Source organism: Haliaeetus albicilla, chromosome Z (genome assembly GCF_947461875.1).
Source record: "Haliaeetus albicilla chromosome Z, bHalAlb1.1, whole genome shotgun sequence".
NCBI classification, from domain to species: Eukaryota; Metazoa; Chordata; class Aves; order Accipitriformes; family Accipitridae; genus Haliaeetus; species Haliaeetus albicilla.
Genome location: NC_091516.1, coordinates 61,398,871 through 61,417,321, shown reverse-complemented (window position 1 = coordinate 61,417,321; position 18,451 = coordinate 61,398,871). Strand labels below are relative to the sequence as shown.

The following is an 18,451-nucleotide window of genomic DNA, read 5'->3' as shown; positions in this document are numbered from 1 at the left end:
ATTGTTAGGCAGTCACTCAGTATCTTCCAGGACAGCCAATTTACATCCATCCCACACTACCTTCTGATGCAGATGTGTTCCTCTTGTTCATTTTATACTGGGTGTCTCTGAGGTACTGAGTTAGGAAGCTATATATATAAAAAATCCCGGTTACAGTGAAGAATTTAAGGGAGTTTCCTCTTCTACTAATTGTTTCAGGATTTTTGTCATCTTTCCCACTTGTAAAAGTGTTTGGCTTTTGGTCTTTCAGAGGTTAAAAGGTGGGCAAGCAGCAGTTGGATCTGATTTGAAAAGAATATGAATGAGAATTCAGGATTTCCTGCTTAGGGAGAGCCGTGTGAATACCAGTGAATGAGCCCAGTCCAAAGCTCATTGCACTGTACAGTTAGTTACATACCCATTTAATTCCACGTGTTTTGAGCCATGCCTTAAAAGCACAGGTTGCTGAGATCCCAGAGCTAAGCTATGGCTTGCAAAATGTCTTCTTCCTGCATTTTTGGTGACAGGATTTATTTGACAACATGCTAGTAAGCTCTTACAGATCTTCACCAGGCCAAGTAATTTTCTGTATGATATGAAAATAATTCATGGCTCTGTATCATCCCTAGTTGTATGCAGTGCACACAATGATGTATTCAAGGGAAGTTTTGCATCCAATGGCTGATAAGCTCTTAGTCTTCTTGATCTCATGCATTCCTTCTGAGAATGTAGTCAAAATAACCACACTCCTGTATAGCTGCATTACAGAGTGTTTGGACACACTACCTTTTTCTTACACCCTTTCTTACTGCTTTTCCTTTCAAACAGAAGGTAGAAGATTGTGCTTCTCAAGTTTCTGTTGTTTATGTGATTCAATCTTTCCAGACAATGTTAGTCCAGCCCATAGTCACCTAGTTAGCCTTTTTAACCTTGCTTTTTCAGAATAAAGGCATTTTGTCTTGATGGGATAAGCTTTTCCAAATATTGAGAAAATATTTTGGTACTGAGCAACTTCTTGCCTACGCTTTTCTTGAAATACTCCTTATGGTATTACTCCTTGGAGCACTAAGTATCAGCTGATGTAATCACTACACACTGTGTTTTCTCAGAGATGACATTTTTTTGTTAGGAGGATGGATGTTTAATAATAGGAGCAGTGTTGTATCCACAGAGGTTTACTGTGCGACAAGGGAGACAGGTTTTGTAGAAAGAAGCAATACCTTTTATTAGCCTGAATGAAAGAAGTAAGAGAAAAGACCAATATTTTGGGCTTAGCACCCAATCATCAGCTCACATGCATGATAACTTAACTTTCTTCCATGAAGCCACAGGATATTTTCCAGGTTTGCATGCTGCAGGCTTCCCACTGAAGCCCCAGATAAAACTTCTCTGTTTTTTCCAGGCTTTTTCATTTGTGTAAGGAAATATGCTTAGCCTTTAGGATATGTGATTAGAAAAGACAGGCTCCTCATATTGCTGACATTGCATATTTTCGGTGTACTGTCTGAGATCTTGCATAAATTGTCTGGTGATAGAGATAACTTCAAATCTGATCTTTTGTGTCACATATAAAATAGAGATAATAAAATGATGTGCAACAGAAAAGAAGAGGTAAGATGAACAAAGTGATAAATTTAAATCAGGAGATTTAGAGACTGGTGGCTTTAAAATTTCTGGCTCACTCTCCTTTCCAGCCAGGAGGTTCCTGTAGGAGGACTCTTGCCATAGGGAGGGAGGAGCAGTACAGTAGAACCATAATAATAGTAGTAAAAATAATAATAATAAAGCAACAAATACTAGAAATACCTGTCACTCTTTCCTGAGCAGCTCACCAGACTGAATTCATGGGCTTTCTTATTCAGTCCTGCAGTTCTTGTTATTGCAATATTGTACTCATGGAGTTCAGTAATTGGAGACTGAGACTAGGCAGGATTAGACTCCTAAGTACTTTTGCCCAAATTTCAGATCATCAAACCAGGTATTTTGCTGTTGCCAAACCTTGCAATTATTTAAAGTCTCTGAGTAGACATTTCGAGGACTGAGAGAGCCTTTGGATCCTGTATAGCAGTGTCCTGTGTCAGCCAGGCTACATTCTGTACTACAGGTATGAATCCAGTTTTCTACCTTTTGTAAGGGAAAAACGGAGCATAGTGATGTATTATTTCTCACACCAGTTTGGTGTTTGCACATTACATACAGCATGGCAAAACCAAAGGCATTTCAGGAAATTTCAAATGTCTTGGTGTCAAATGTCAGAAGTGGTGACCAGAGGAAGGGGAGCTGAGGTCTTCCTCACACTGCTGGGACAGTATCTGCAATACACTGCATGAGACATGGCATCTCAGTAAAGCACTGAGAGACAAGGAAAATGCAGTGAACCATTTTAATGGGAAGTAAAATGAAAAATGATATTGAAAATCTTGGGTGTCTTTTCCTCTTGGATGCTTTGAATACCAAAATTAAAAAAGATACAATATGGGCACTTCTCTCACAGGCTCATTTTATGTGAAAGATTATTTTTCCTGCTTTCTCAAAGAAGAAAATAAATTAGCAAGTGTCCTCATAAGCACACTTTTTGCACTCAACTTGCAAAATACACTATAAACACCTTTCTGATAAAAGGCACGGTGAGATTAAGTGATTTTTCCCAAGACGTCAGAGCCTGGGACTGGATTTGATCTCATAAATTCCAGTCTAGTATTTTAGCCACTTGCTTTTTTCACAGCAGGAGGTTTCATCTCTTTGATGCCGTGTCTCATTTTCTTTACTCATGGACAACTGGAAGACAAACAACTTTTATGGCTTCATCAGCTTGAGTAAGTTCTTGACCTTATCCAAAGGCTTTGTATTTATTGGGAAATAAAAGGAAGTGTAGAGAGGCAGCACTGGTAAATCCTGTGCGGTCAGGTCTCACAGGAAGTCGAATGACCCTTGCTTGAGAAACACAAACCACAAAATGTGGGTGTGGTATTTACTGGTATGTGCTTTGCATTCTTCTGTGAGGACTGATGGCATTTTGCATCACTACTGTAAATCCTACCTACCTTTTCCAAGGAGATTTCAACACTAACTTCTCTGAAGACAATCTGCTGGAGAGAAACGCTGTGAGGGTTAGCATTTTGACTTCTGAGTGAGTCCTGGAAAACTCTCCCCTGGTGTTAATGATTTCTGGTAAGGGGGAGAAGGATGGGCTTTCAGGTGCGGTGACCATTCATTAGCGTGTACCATCAGTCTCAATAGACCTCTGCTTGGATGGCACAGTCATATCTCTTTGTGGCTTCCTTTTAGTATATATCTGTTTACTTTTTCTCCCTGAAGACAAGTGAACAATTGCATTAACTTTCTGATCTTGCTATGGGAATGTTTATATTAATTTCCTGTCATCAGCAGCTCTGTGATCTCTCATTTAAAACAGGCTATGGGGGGAAGCGGTTTCAGTAGTCCTGTTTTTTTATTAAAAAGAGAGCGGGGAAAGCCCAAAATGAAGGGGGACAAAGAAGGCTAACTTTTGCAGAAAGTAAGCAGGTTATATTTGTATGGGTGTAAGGTCACAAAAGTTCAGATTATGTGTTGTTAACTGTTTACCTGTATGAATGTTTCTTAATATAAAAGATGTAAAAGTGGCATTAATGCGTTGTTCACAGTTAGTTAACTATCCTAAATATGGCTGATATATCACAATATTTTTGTCTAGCAGTTTCTGAGCTATTCAAGAGCACTCAGTTCACCCACTTGGAAAATCAAAGATCAGAGGTCTTCTTTCTAAGAAGCTTGTTTAATATTCTACATTAGGCCAAAACATTTTGTCATTAATATTTGCCTTGGGATCTCCTAGGTTTCAGGTGTTTTGGCAGACTTAATTCTGCAGGCTCGTATCTTAGGACTTAGGTTGATCCATTCTGTATCTATATTCTCATTTACCTTCAGAATTAAATCCTGTGACACAGACTTCATCATGTAGGTAATGAGCAAGGCACACACCCTTTAACAAAAAAGGGAAGATAGTAGGAGGCTAGAAGATGAAGATGCATGTGGACAGGCTTGTTTCCATTGCACAGCAGTTGTTTGCATATCTGACCAAGGGAAGGTTCAAAGGATGTGTGGAATGGCCATTGCTCACCAAAATTCTTATTTCTACCCGTAGCCATACTGAAGTAACTTGATGTTACTTCAGCAGAAGGCACTTGATCTCTTTTGTGTTTGCAGCCTAAGTCCTCCTGTAATCCATGTTAGAGTCATGTCCAGATTCTTACTGAGGAACAGGATTTGTCCTTTGCTCTTTTTCTGGTTGTTATAAAAACATACTAATTGGTGAAATATTAGCCATGGTACCCAGGTTTGTTCTGTCTTAAATCACTTTCAGCTACTGAAGAAATAACCAAAGTAATTTGTTGCTTCCAGAATGGACTTCAGAGGTGTCAAAGCAAAAGGTCAAAATACAGAGAGAGGTGAAGGAAAAGAGAGTTCCTCCTATCTGGTTATCAAGGAAAGCCATCTCAGTAAGCTGAGCAAAAGCCAGGGCTGGATGTACTGCGCAGTCAAGGTTGTATAGAAATTTGTTAAAGCCACTGCTAAGTGATGTGTGTAGTGTATAATTTGAATAATTTTAAACAGATCTGCACTTTCACATTTTTTGAATTGGCACCATTTCTGTGTTAATTGTGTATGTGCAACAAATACCAGTATAGTAACAAATGTCTCAGCTGAGATGGAGCTCAGGTGTGTGTTTGTTTTTTGCCAAATACTTGGTGAAAACAGCACTTCAGTACTTCTCTAGGTTTTTTCCATGGCTGTCTATCACTTCACTGTCAAGAAAAGACAAAATATTTATGAGGAGGTATATTTTCCTCGGAATTTCTTTAACAAAACTACCGAGCGTGTGAGAGTGCTTTGGCTGGTATTCGTGCTGCAGTGGGACTTGCAGAACTGCGTTATAACTATTTTCAGTACACCAAGCCAATGGGGGAGCAGTGCTGTGCGCAGGTGCCTCAGTTCTCTGCTAGAAGTAGCTGTAGAGACAAGTCTTGCACAGTTCTTTCTGCATCCCTGTAATTTATTTGGGTGGGATTGCAGCAGTACAAGTACTGGAGATAAAATATTGAAGACCACTGAGTCAGATTTGAGTTAATATAAATCTAAAATTACTTCTTCCTCTACCAAAGCCGGGGCGGGGGGGGGGGGGCCAGGCTAAGTTAGTTACTTGATCTGTGTGGCTGGATTTGCATCAGTGATGTTTTCTGAGTACAAACAACTGCCATAAAAGAAAAGCAAACGTGGCCACGGTGTGCATACATCTCACTGTTTTCTGAGCAGCAGTAGGGTGCAAAAGTACCACTTCAGTTCATTACTGAAATAACATAAATGTAGAAAATAACAGATCTTTACTCTTTTACCAGTTTAATCTCTTGGAGTCTAGGCCTTGGCCTCTAACTGAAAAAGTGACAATCCATTAAGGGAAACTTAACCACCAGCAAGGCTGCAGCATATCATATTTGCCATGTTGCAAAGAACTCACTTCAATGTATTTTGGAGAAAAACTCAGTCTCATTTAAGGTAGTAACCTTATTTACTATAGTGGTTTTATCGTGAGAGTGTTTATAGCAGCTTCTGTGTGAATTTATTCAGTAAAATCATGCTGATTGCCAAGTAGAGGTCAGTATACTGGAAACAGGTAAGGTGAATCCCTCCTGACAGAAGGAAAAGGGATTTCCTTTGAGCCAGGCTTAAACATAGTAGCAAAAATAAAAAATGCAAAGCTACAGATGGTCTCTGATAGCTGCTTCTGGACTTTTGAAGCAGAGTCGAATGCCAGCAGAGGAAATACATACAAACTCGAGATTTGCAAGGGAGGGAGCGACCCTGCTGTGACGTGCTATCCACCATCGGCTCCTCGGAGAGGAGGAGTGGGAAGTTCAAAGGTTATCATCCTATTTATGCTAATTGAGTTTGAGCTAAGCTCTTCCCAAGACAAAAAGCCTCTTATTGAATTAGTTATTCAGTTCCTCAGCGTGCAAGTGGAATGGCTGTAACACTGTCTTAGAGTCTGCTCCGGGGGCCCTTGAAGAGTACAACTAAAGGATTCCTCTCAACTTAAGCATCCCTCAGATGAAAAGCAACCAGGAGACCTGAGAGACTTGCGTGCCTTTTGCTATTTAGTCTGTCTACAGAAGGGGCCAAACATGTTCAGGTACACAGCACCCTGGCAGGTCCTCTGCTTGTCCATGGAGCAGGGGCTGAGGGTAAGAACAATTTGTTTTCATACTATTGTTAAACAAGCATAATTTGTAATCTTAAGAATGTGCTGTAAAGGGGAGGCAGCATCAGAGCTACCTATACAGAAAATGAAGGATCTGTAGGGATGTGTAGTGTTTATTCCTAAATTGTGTATTTCCATGTTGCTGTTACTTGAGGGAACAAGTCAGAAGAAGTTATGTGAAAACATGTTGTGTATCTTTATGTGTCTCTGCATTTATATTCATACAGCAAACATATGTTGCTCTGTACCTCTGTATGTAGGAAAATATTGTTAATTATTTTCATTTCCATAGCCCTTTCTGTCCCTAGGCTTTTGAAAGGTTTATAGGCACAAATTAATTAATTAAACCTCATAGCAGTCTTAGGAGATGCATGTTAAGGTAGGGTTGCAGCCTAGATAAGGTAAGTCTTTTATTCAAGGTCATGCAGCAAGTCATGAGCAGATAGGAGAATGAAATCCAGATCTTCTGATTCTGAGTCCCTCTAGTTGCTTAATAGCTGTTAGTTGTCTTCTAAATTGGATTTTCTTCAAGACCGTTAGCCTTGAGGACTCATGAAAGTATGACAATTAACTGTAGCAGAACAACTATGGGCAAGATTGACGTCTGAAAAGCGTAAATTTAAGTCAACTTGGCCTGTCGTTATTTGTACACTTATTCTCACAGTACACTGCAGTATTCTTTTCCATGAAAGCAGTCTACTAGTCTCTGATGGCATTTAATATAAAAGAGTTACTTTGCAATTCAAAAATACCTATTACGTTTCCTCAAGTCTCCTGATTTTATTACAACTCTTGAAATATTTGGTATGGTTTTTCTTTCAAAAAATGCCAAATGCCAGAAATACCTTTAATTTTTGAAAATATGTTTCCAGCCTCAGAAGTTGCAAAGAAATACTGAAATATATGGCTTCTAAATACTACCCCCTGATTTGCCTTTCTGCCCCTGCCCACAAAAGGAGCAAATCAAAATTAAAATGCTATTTGTATCATTTTGTTTTTACGATTTGCAAGACTTGCATCTCACTAGCTTTTATGATTTTTGAAGATTGATCTTTTTTATCAGTCTCTCTAGAAGGCGCATGCTTGGAAACAGAATGATCAAGATCTACATACGCTACTGTTTCTCTGTACAAGGATAGCTTGCATTTGTTGTTGCTAAGTCCATTTTGACTATTCCCTTTCTAATCCTTTTATCTTAAGGGATCCAAACTATACAGATTGTATGGATCACTTATCAGTCATTATGTAATCTTCTTTGGGATGGAGGTGGGATTTTATGCTGTCAAAATGGTGGCACCAGGATTTACAACGTGCTGGTATTTGTGCGAAGTACCCCTCTGGAATGGGCGCTCTGGAATAGTTGTGGGATCTCTGTCAGCAGAGGTTTTAGTTTTTTAACTGTGTCTTACTATATTATAAAAGCTTAGTTCTGGATAAATATAAATCTGTAATATATGTGGTACTGGCTTTCACAATTAACATGTCTCTAAACACTCTGTTTTTGCAGAAGCTTCTCCCTTCTTTTTCCCCCTGGTGTCTTAATCAAGCATTACTGAAAAAAAAATAATTCAGAAAGTCCATGAAGTGCTTTTTTGTCCTGGTTCTATTTTAACACAGACAGCTCTGCAGTCATAAGTTACAGCATATCTGAGACACCCAGTATGTTAGCAGAAGCTGTAGATGAAAAGAAAATTTGGCTGTGTGTCCAGTGGATCCCTGAAGGCATGGCATTCTTCATTGAATTGTGTGCAGTGCAGAGCTGTTCAAGTACTAAAGCAGTGATAATAAATTTTGGATGTTTGGATCCAAATGCATTAAGGTGTCAGAAAGCAGAATGCCAGCATTGGCTGCAGTTCAGTCTCTGGGCTTCTATTCAGGGTATTGCCTAAGCCAAAAATTAAATAGGGTGCCTGGGGAACACTTACATCAAATGAAATCGAATGCCCACTTCCTGTCAAAAAGGTTAAAAGATTAAATACCTTTAATGTCCTTGCAGTACAATCTTGTGGTTGTGATACCAGCTCAAACAGGAATATGTGTATTTCTGTTCTAATTTAAATCCATTGGGCAGATGGCCAGTGCATTGAAGTAAGTAGTGCCTTCAGCTTGCTTTCTTTCATTGCTTACTCAAAAACAGGCTTCCCCCTAATAAGTGGTACTGCACCCCCATATAGATGAAGTCATGCCTGCTATGGCTATGCCAGTCTGTGAAATCATAGCCTGCTGTCCACATACCATGCGTTCATTACACATGTGCATGGACAACTATCCAGGATCAAGCTGGGAAGTGTTATATACGGCGGTGCTCAGAAGGTGCGAATTCCACAGGACTTTCTCTGGGTAGTGTTAGGACACTTTGAAACCTCAAGTATGTCAATGATGTGGAAGCTGTCCATAGCCCCTGGTTTACAATTCTGCCTTGTACATGTTGAAAACAAACAATACAGTTTAATATAAATATTTGTTTCTATAAGTTATTTGCATTTGTCTATTGCAATGAGCTAATTTAGTCAAGCCAGTGATAAATTTCACATTACCTTTTGCCTGTGCAGGCACTGTTGTACATTAATATTTATTAAATCATATTAATTAGACAGTTGATGAGAGTACACCGTTGACCTTCCTGGAGGAAGGCTGCAGTATTTCTTCTCTACTCCTAGGTAAGCCTAGGGTCCAGCCAAAATCACCATTTAGCATTTCATACTTGGAAGACTGTCCAGTCCACCTTTGACTTCCATGAAGGCTGTGGTCCACATTCAGGCTTACAGCCTGCTCCTGCTGAAGTCAATGGCAAAACTCTCCTTGGTTTGAACTGGTGCAGGGCTGGATGTACAAAGATAATGTGGCAGTAGTTTGAAGGTACTATTTATAGTGATCCCAAAAGTGGAGAAGTTTGCCGAAACATTATTGCTAGGGGCTTTGCAGTTAGCACAGATACAATTAGTGAAAAGGCAGGGCCACCTCTAGTCTCTTGGTGCATAGCAACACTGTTCTAAGACTAATTAGGGGCACATTCAGGCAGTGCAGCATTACTAGTAATTTGATTTAATAAATGCTGCTCATTTAAAAAGCTGTAATTTGTGTTCAGCCCTGAGGAAGTAAGGAGGAACTGCAGAACATAAATTCCCTCAAGCAGAGGCACAGCCTTTCCAGATGTGTGACTAAAGGACATCATAAGCCTTACCAGAAAAAAACAAAGACTGTAAATCATTAGAGTTCTGCAGCTGATCTGTCAGGTCTGGCATTCTGAATTTTACTGAACTGTGAAGTACTATATGTTTGCACTAAATTGTTTTGAATTTAAGATCAGATAAAACTGAAAAGGTCTTGTCGGTAAAGGTAAGTGCAATCCTTTAATTTCATTGGGGTGCATTTTGCTTGACTGGGTGGTGTTTTTCCTTTATACATCCAGCTGTTTGTTCTAACATCTCTAGATTTTAGTACTTTATTAGGTGATGTGTTAAAGGCAAGATCTGGAAGAAATACTCAAGTTACAATTACATGCAAATAATCTGTTTCTAGCTGATGGTTCCCAGATTTCAACTACCACCTATTAAATCTGGCACTGAAAGCAAGTAAATTTTAATACCTAACCAAAATTGTTCTCATTATGTCTTCAGTGATTCAGATGAATTAACTCATGGCTTGTTCTCTTCAGAATACAGAGCTGGTACAATTTCCCAGCATTTTTCAGTAAGGAGGCTCTTGAGAGTGATTTCTAACATAGCTCTCCAGCCCTTATAAGAACCTGTATTCCCAGGCAAATAAATAGACCCACACAGTGAAAAATAATCATGTTGTCTTACAACTGAAGTGGTGTTTTCAGACCAGTGATTTGTCTTGGTAACAAGTAAATACAAAAGCATCCTAGGAGGAGCTGGCATATGCTTAACATCATGTGGTAGCAGAAGATGACTCTGATTGCATACATTTGGTTCAGGTACTGCCAGTCCTCAGCATACAAGGTCCTAGCAAAACACTTCAGTGTCCTACAAAGTAAACAGAAGAAAGCGCAATGAACACCCAGCATGGCTGGATGATGCTTGCATGTAAGTGGTTCTATCCTTTCTGTACTGCCAGGTTTTTTGGTTCTGTTCTGAGTGTTGGAATAGTTAGCATTTCTCTGAAACTCTGAGTTCATGAAATTGAAGGAGCATAGAAGAATTTCAGTTTGCTTTAAAAATGATTAAAAGTTTCTAGCTTTTTCTGGTTGCAGAGAAAAGCTTGAAAAAAAGTCAGACTGGCCTCTGAGGGCTTAAAAAGCATGAGGAAAATAAAAAGGACTATATGGCTACACTTTTGTGCTTATAAATGGCATTTCTTGGCTTTCTGGGACTTTAGTAATGACATCTGAGCAAATGGAATTAGTTTTATTGCTGTATGATTAGGAAGGTTTAGTACCATCAAGTGCCAGCAATACCTGTTTGTGCACATTATTATTATTATAGTAACATGGGTCATTTTGTCTCTGCTATTGGTAGTCACTCTTCTACAAACTGCATTTAAACCACTTCTAGCTTGTTGTTTCTGTTACTAGGTGGTGCCCATAATCTGCCATTCAAAAGTGCTCCCAGTTCTTTTCAACTTCCATTTTCTTTCTGAGTCTTTAGTCTCTTAATGTTGACCTCATGCGACACAGGTCTGCCTAAGGAATAGAAGCACCTATTGCCCTTTGTTTTTCATATGACCAATAAGCAAACAATTACATTTTTACTGGATTGAAGAGGAGGCTTCTGGGAATGAGATTTGAATGGTTGTCCTTTAAGGATTTGGGGGTGATATTTCCAGGGTGCACATTCAGCAGAAGACACTTTCAGTTTTCTCTTGAAAACTACAAATGTTATTTGTTACTTATTTCCATTCTTGGGGGGGGGGGGGGGGGGGGGGGAGAAAAAAAAAGAATGTTTAGACAACTACTGTTTTCTTGTACATTCCATATCTTGGAACTTAAACCTCATAAGAATTAGAATTTTGAAATAAGAATTTTAATGGGGTTGGAAAGCAAAAATACAAGCAAGCTTACTTTAAATAAAAGATAATTAACTGAGTGGAAGAGGTAAGGTCCCATACTGTAGTCTTGTGATATTTATCTGGTTGCCCTTGAGTAGCCCAGCAATTTGAAACCAAGAAATATTGTTCCAAAATTAAAGAAATGCAAATGAGCAAAACACATCAATTTGAATTAATAAATCTGGGACTGCGATAATTTAATTTACAGAAGCATCTTCTAACAACAAGAAGGCCTGAGTCTTTGTATAGTTCCTTACTTTCTAGGTTGTAATAATACTCCGGGCTAATTTTTAGCAGCATAATTTTAACTCTGCACTTCAGAACCTAAACCTCTATTTCTCTCAAAGCCTTAATGCTCTTTGACTTATCTATTTATTTCCTTCACTGTAAAATATATCAGCTTTGATACTATGCATTGTTGTTGGCCAAATGAGAAATATTGTCCTCAGTATACCAGCATCGTTCAGCTTGGAGGTTGCTAGGTACTTTTTGAATGCAACATCAGAGCAAATCCAGGGAATAGTCTAGGCACCAAAGCATGAATTTTGGTGATACTAATAAAAATCGGGAAACTAGAAGCCAAGAAATGGGAGCTCCAAACATCTGCAGAAATTACTACAAACATGAAAAAATTGCTAATATATTGCAGAATATCATGCATTCATCTCAGCTGAGCTCAGCCTGGATTTCAGATTTAAATCTTAACACCCTGCATGTAGGAATCCCAATCACTTGTCTGCCAGTGGGGCAGAAAGAAAATAATGGTGGCAGCAGATCCTAGAAATTATGGAAGAACCTGAAACAAAGGGAGGAGAAAATGAGGGATAAACAGACCCACCCATCTGGGAACAGAAGGTATAGGAAGGCCTTATACGAAATAGAGGTCCCAGTGCCCTTGGTGTTAAGAGACTGGAGAAGGCAGAAGAAAGGTAGTAATGATCAGCTGGGGGAAAGAAGAAGTGATGATATCAGCAGGTTACCTGACAGGTAACCAGAAGCTGGCCAGCAGAAGTGTCTTAATCTGTTTTGAGCTGACCACCATGTTCACTGTCCTCCTTCAGTGAGAAAGACTTTCAGGGCCCCTTCTCAAGACAGTTATAACTACATGTTTAAGCATGCAGCTGTGTACCTTCACTGCTATTTTCCGGCAGTAATAAGAACCAGATTCTGATAATGTGTTCATAATATATTCTGGGCCATTTTGGTATAAATTCTAAATAATTAAATCTTGGCTCCAGTTCCCATTAGAAGATCCTTGCTCATTTTGTGCTGGGAAAGCATACCTGGACTTAAGGACAAAAAATGGAGCTTCTGCTGAAGTCAATTTTCTATCATAATTCCCGGAAGAAGAACTTGTCCAAGCCATGGCAATCATCAGGGAAAAAAGTTCGTGAGCAAAGTCACAGTAAAATACATCATTAATTGTAACCCACCCACATCCAGGCACCATGTCACCAGACACTTCATTGGAGGAAGGAACAGTACTGTTGGTATTCATGACTCATTATATTCATGGGTTATAAGGTTTAAAGAGTCAGCTGTGATCACATTATCGCTGGCATTGTGACATAGACCACTGGATTTCCCTAAATTGACTTCTGTTTGGATTAGAGCTTATCTTTTAGAAAAACATCCAGTTTTGATTCCACATGTCCTGCAAGGCAGTATTCATCACAGCCTGTATTAAACTGTTCCCTTCATTAATTATACTCAGTGCTAAGACCTTCCTGTTAGAAGACATGCATTATTTTACTCTTGGTCTTCCTGAACACTCACCAGTGCAGACCGAAATGTCTTGAGCTCCTTTCTTCTCTGAGGAGTTGGCTTTGTCTGAAGATTGTTGAGTGAGTGCTTTTTTTCCTTGCATAACCTGTGAGCACTTGGAAGGAGTTCTGATTTATGGCTTTAATTACAGCCTGTCTAACCATCTAAAAAACCTTCTCAGTGTCTTCCTTCAAGTCTCACCCTTGTTGTGATGCCCACACACACATCTGGCTGGGAATAGTTATGTTGATGGCATGTGCATGGCCTCCACTTTTCATCCATACTACTTTCACCTTGTTGTCACCTGATATTGCACCCTACCTTCATGTGTCCACCTCTTTGCTTAGCTCTGGTTGGAGGCTGTGACCAGGTTATTATTGCTGTGTTAAAACTAGGATAGTGTCTAGTACATTGAGGTCCACATCTGGGCTGTGTCTGGAGCTTCTGAGCATTAATCAGATTTCCTGATTAAATGGTCAAGGTGAAGTGTCTTGGTTAGAGTTCTTCATCCAGTTTTGGCATCATTTGGGGCTGTACTTGGATTTCCACAACAAAATTGAAATATGTGTTGACATCAGAGACTTGCATCCTCATCCTTTGGGTCAGATGAGGACCGTTGGCAGTCACATGCATCCCTCACTGCAGAACGGGCAGGTTTAAAGGTGGACACAGCAGCCACGTGGACTCCAGCCTGTGTTACTAGCCCAGAAAAGAGGTTTCTGTGTACGAACCAGAGTGGTAACGGGATGCAACATGCAGGTGTGAGTGTGGGTGAGCTCAACTTTGAAGATGTACCCTTAATTACACTGCAGGTTCGGCAGTGCTTCTGTAATAGCTGACTGTCACATCACCTCAAAAAGCTATGAGCTTTCCTTTATCCTTTTTGAGACCGTGCTAATTGGTAGGAATAGATGTCAGTGCTAACCTACCAATAAGCACATTAGCCAGGCTGTTACTTAGTTGCTGAGATGTTCACAGTTCCCTAATTAAAGGCATATATTACCTTTGGGTAAATTCTGCTTAGCTGACTTACTCAGCGAAGCTCTGTCCAGATGTGTTTCTGGAATTTATCAGCTGATGTAATATGAAATACTTCTTTATGCACATCTGTACAGAGTCCAAAGTCAGAAGGTGTAGCCAAGCAAGATAGTGCCCACTGAGCGGAGTACCAGGGTGCTACAAAAACCATTTCTGGGAGGAAGAACAATGTGCTCTTTCTATGCCCTGACAGAACAACCCAGAGGTCTCACCGAGGTCAAGTTGAATTATCCTTTTGCAAGCTGGGTACTTCCCCTCCTAGTCAACAATGTGAATAATGATTGTCCTTGGTTTGGAGAAGTGTCAGCCCTTGGACTGTGGTGTGTATGTTTTAAATTCAGCCATCAGCAAACTTTTGAAGTAGTTTGGGTAACTTTCCTGTTGAGTCTGTGATGAAAATTAAGTAGCGCTGTACACCTTTCCTTTCAGAATCTGAGATTCTCAAGCATTAGAAGTTATGTTAGTGATCAGATTGGCCTTCTGGCATATATTCTATTTTTCCTCTTGATGGGACCTTGACAAATCTGAAACTTGCAAAGTTGAACACCTGAAATTCAGCATTTAAATCTGAATGTATATGCATCAGTAACATCTAGATACATCAGCCCAAAAAACCACTTTCTAAGTGTCAGGAACTGAACCTGGGAGTTTAACTTTAAGCACCAGGGTTCCAGTATTTTTGTTTTAAGGGCCTGGTCTGCAGTGTTTGTGGTTCCAAAAAACAATGAGCTCTGCTTTCAATACATCTGGAGCTGATCCAGCTCTCTGCTGTTGTCCATGTGCAAGCTGCCGCTCACCATTCCAGAAGAGAGGCTGTTTCCCACGTTCGTCCCACTTGCAAACAGCAAAACAACTTGGTTTTCTTCAAGTGTTTTTTTTCAGTGAGTGACTTTTTAATGGCACATTTGTATTCACAGAATTGTTGAAAGTTCATGGTGATTCTGAAGTGGTGCTATGATTATGGGTTTAATTTTATTTGCCTTTTAATACTAGACCTACTAAGAGGATTTTTTTTTCACCTGTGATGTAAGAAATGTTAAACACTATCTGATGAAAATGCATTTGTTATTTATAGGTAAATCCAATTATTCAGTTAGTTAATGGATCTTAAAAATAGCTATAAGAAATGGTCATTCATATATTTGCCAGCAGCTGACTGCTACTTCCCACTATGAAAAACATTCATTCTGATTAATTGATGGGTGCGCATTCAGCTTTGTGAAAGGAAAACCAGACCTGTTAGCATAGCTTTATCTTACATGTTGTAGATAACAGACAAGTACGTCCTTCTTGAGCCACCCTGTAATTGCATTAGTCTGTAAACTTCTGGTGGCCTGGTTTCCTCTCATACTAAACTGAATGAGAAGAGTTGGAGACATGCTTGGATACTTGCACTTGTAGATTAGAGATTTCCTTTTTTGGAGGTCTGCTTTACTGGCTTGTTTTTTCATTAAAAATGAGACATGGTTTTGGTCGGTGTTATTTTTTGTTCTGCCAGAAAACTGTGATGCATTAAGTCCTGCATGTAAAAAATGTTGGTTTGTTCTAAGCTAAGTTTATTTATAGCTCACAGATCTCACATGATGAAGACTGCCAGCTTCAAGTCATCATAAAGAATACAAATTGAGTTCTGAGATTAGCTATTGTATTTATTTTTCTAGTTATGATAACTAATTTAGGTCCCTGCCTTATTTTGAATGTGTCAGTTTTGATAAATGATATTCAACTCATAGAATACACATGACTCTGCTGTCATTCAGTGCGTTGCAAAGTATATAAAAAGAAAAATAAAATGCATTTTTATCCTCCTCATAAAAGTTCTTTTGAATGAGCAAATTCTTGGTAACCTGTCAGTCAGAAAGGGAAACCACCAAAACTAACAAGTCAATGGGGGGCAGCGGGGGAAGTGCTGCATTGTTTTTGTTGTGTGAAAATCAGCTTGAGATTTTTCCCAGCATCCTGAGTCCCTAAGCTCCTGCATCAAAACCAGAAAAGCCACCTGGGGGCAATAAAGTTAGACAGGTGCTTAAGCACGTTTTGGGAGCCTATGGCAAGGGGAAGGAGTTTGGGGCAAGGGGCAGGCGTTTTGAACTGATGCCACAGGCATGCACGGCTGCTTCAGCTGGCAGCTGCCACTGCCCCGGCCCCTTCCTCTGGCCCTGCAGTTGCTCTTAAGCAAGTAAACAGCCAAGGTTTGTCCCAAGTCTGCTGTATGACCAGAGAATCCTGTTCAGACAAGAGCTAGGCAAATACCAAACAAATAGACAGTTTGTACTTCAAACCTCAGGCTTTCAGCCTAAAAGTGATAACAGTGCCAGTACTTTTACAATAATTTTTAATAATATGAAAGAAGTCTTGGCGTTAACCCTTTACTGCAAGCTAAACCTCTGTTTACTAACCAGTCGGTCAAAAAAGTGGCAATGAGAAATAAAAGTGATTTTAGTAGTGATTTTATTAGTGATAGTCTAAAAGTCATTAGACCAAGCTAATACTTGGTCTAAAGTTGTGACCCTAGAAAGGCATACGGTGCCAGAGACTATGGAGTCCTCCACAGTTATGCTATTGCCCTTTTCTATGGGCATCTGTTCAGCTATGGAAGGAAGAAGGATCGATATAAAACCCTAAAAAGGATTGATGCCAGCATGGGCGTTTAGTTTTCTTCTGGTGGACAGAGGACAGCTGTCATGAGAAATTTCTCAGAAGTCCCACACTGCATTTTACTGACAACCATCCTTGCCCTTCCTAAGGTTGTCTGTGTGCAGGAAGGTGGGAGGCTTCAAAATGGGCAAATTTTGTCTGAGTTTCATCCTAGAGCAATAATCTAAGAACAGAGGCATGTGTTGTGTGGTTTCTCCCCTTTGATGACTGTCTTTCACTTAGTGGTGCTCCACAAGTAATTCACAGGGTGGTAATCCAGCCCTTCCTACCTGAGTTTGAAGCTGCTCTGCCTCTCCCCTGGCCTGCGTTACAATTTTGTGGTGAAATTTTGGCCCAGTTTACCCTATTGCAAGAGAGGACTTCCTGCACTGCAGGGAGAGGAGGTGTTGGCACAGAGCCCTTCACCAGCAGCTCCCAGGTAAAATGGGGTGGAGACATCTCAGAGCCTTTACAGCATCTTGGGTGCGGTCTCATACCTAAGGCATTAATGCCCTGGCGTCTAATTCACGAGTTTGGTTGTTTGCCATGAGTCAGATATTTGACACGTTGCTTACACTTGTTACTTTTTCAAGCATTCCCCGGTTTTAAGTTGTCCCAGTTTGGTCGCTGCCTTACTGGAGAGAATCAGGGTCTGAACCTCTACACTCTTGGTCAAATGTAGTAGGAGGGTAGTCTCCTAAGAAAGGAAGACATTTTAAAAAATACTGATTTAGATAATTTTGTAAAATAGAGATAATTTCCTGGCTTGTTGTGAAGCACCTGGGTGCCTGCAGTGTGGTTTGAGATCTTTGTATAGTGAGACTAGAAATATACAAGGTGTTGTTCCGTCCATCATCCCAGTAATAGCAAAAGAAATACAGATGGGCTTTGTGGGTTTCTTCTTGTGCCTATGCTTTCCAGACTGCATCCCTTAATACATGAAATTGCAGTGCCATCCCATGTTTCTGCAGCTGCCTCTGTGCAGACTGCTACATTAATCATACGGGAATACGGGTTAGGAAGACGCTCCAAGCTGGGCAGCCTTCCCCAGACCTAGAATATGCCATGAAATAGCGTATATTGGCATATGCAGAGATGCATCAGATGAAGCACAGCATAAAGTCATCCTCTGGCGCCACAGCGAGTTACCACAGTGGGGGCTGCTCCCTCCCGTGTTTCCATCTAGCTATATAAAAATGGCAGGAAGAGATGAGCTCCTTCCCTGTGCAGGTGTGATCACTGTGACTCCTGTGTGTATCACTGCTGGAGAGAGCTTTTCACTGCCCCTAAAGACAGCTGCACACAGTGGACACTGTCTAGTATAATATTTGCAGTTCCTTTCCGAAATCCTGCATCCTTGTCATTGTTAGAGCCTTAATTAGCTCAGCAGCTGGTTTGAGCCCAAGAAATCATTATGGGTTGATTTTATTATTGCTATTGTTGTAATAGGAGGAGGGAATTAAAAACAAATGTCTCAGTGCTGGTGTTTGCCTGGAGCGTGAGACAACACATTGGTTTAGAGACTGATACATTACACCAGATTGTAGCTGAACACTTGAAAATGCCGAGCAGGAAGACTGCTAGGCACTGATCATTTTGTAGCTGTGTTTCAGCATTGCGTTCAGAGTGGGATCCGTACACAGAACCTCAGCAGAGGTCAGCTCGGGCAGGGGCAGGATGAACACACGCAAACCACGGGGATCTTGCTATTACAAGATGCTATGCGGAAGGAACATGGCTTGATGCACTTTGCATGACCTCTTTCAC

The 18,451-nt window shown here is 40.2% G+C and overlaps 1 protein-coding gene across 8 annotated transcripts in view; it reads left to right on the top strand.

Annotated features, from left to right (window-relative positions):
* The window catches only part of PALM2AKAP2 (PALM2 and AKAP2 fusion), a 272,673-nt gene that overhangs the window by 208,921 nt on the left and 45,301 nt on the right, over window positions 1–18,451 (top strand). Inside the window, exon 1 of one of the 8 annotated variants that reach the window (XM_069777059.1) lies at window positions 5,984–6,218. The exons of 6 other annotated variants lie outside the window; for them this stretch is intronic. In XM_069777059.1, coding sequence (XP_069633160.1) covers window positions 6,159–6,218 — 60 coding nt within the window. In that variant the 5' untranslated portion in view covers window positions 5,984–6,158. Of the gene's footprint in view, window positions 1–5,983; window positions 6,219–18,451 lie in introns of those variants that run through there. One more of the 8 variants, XM_009930953.2, reaches the window with a different exon arrangement.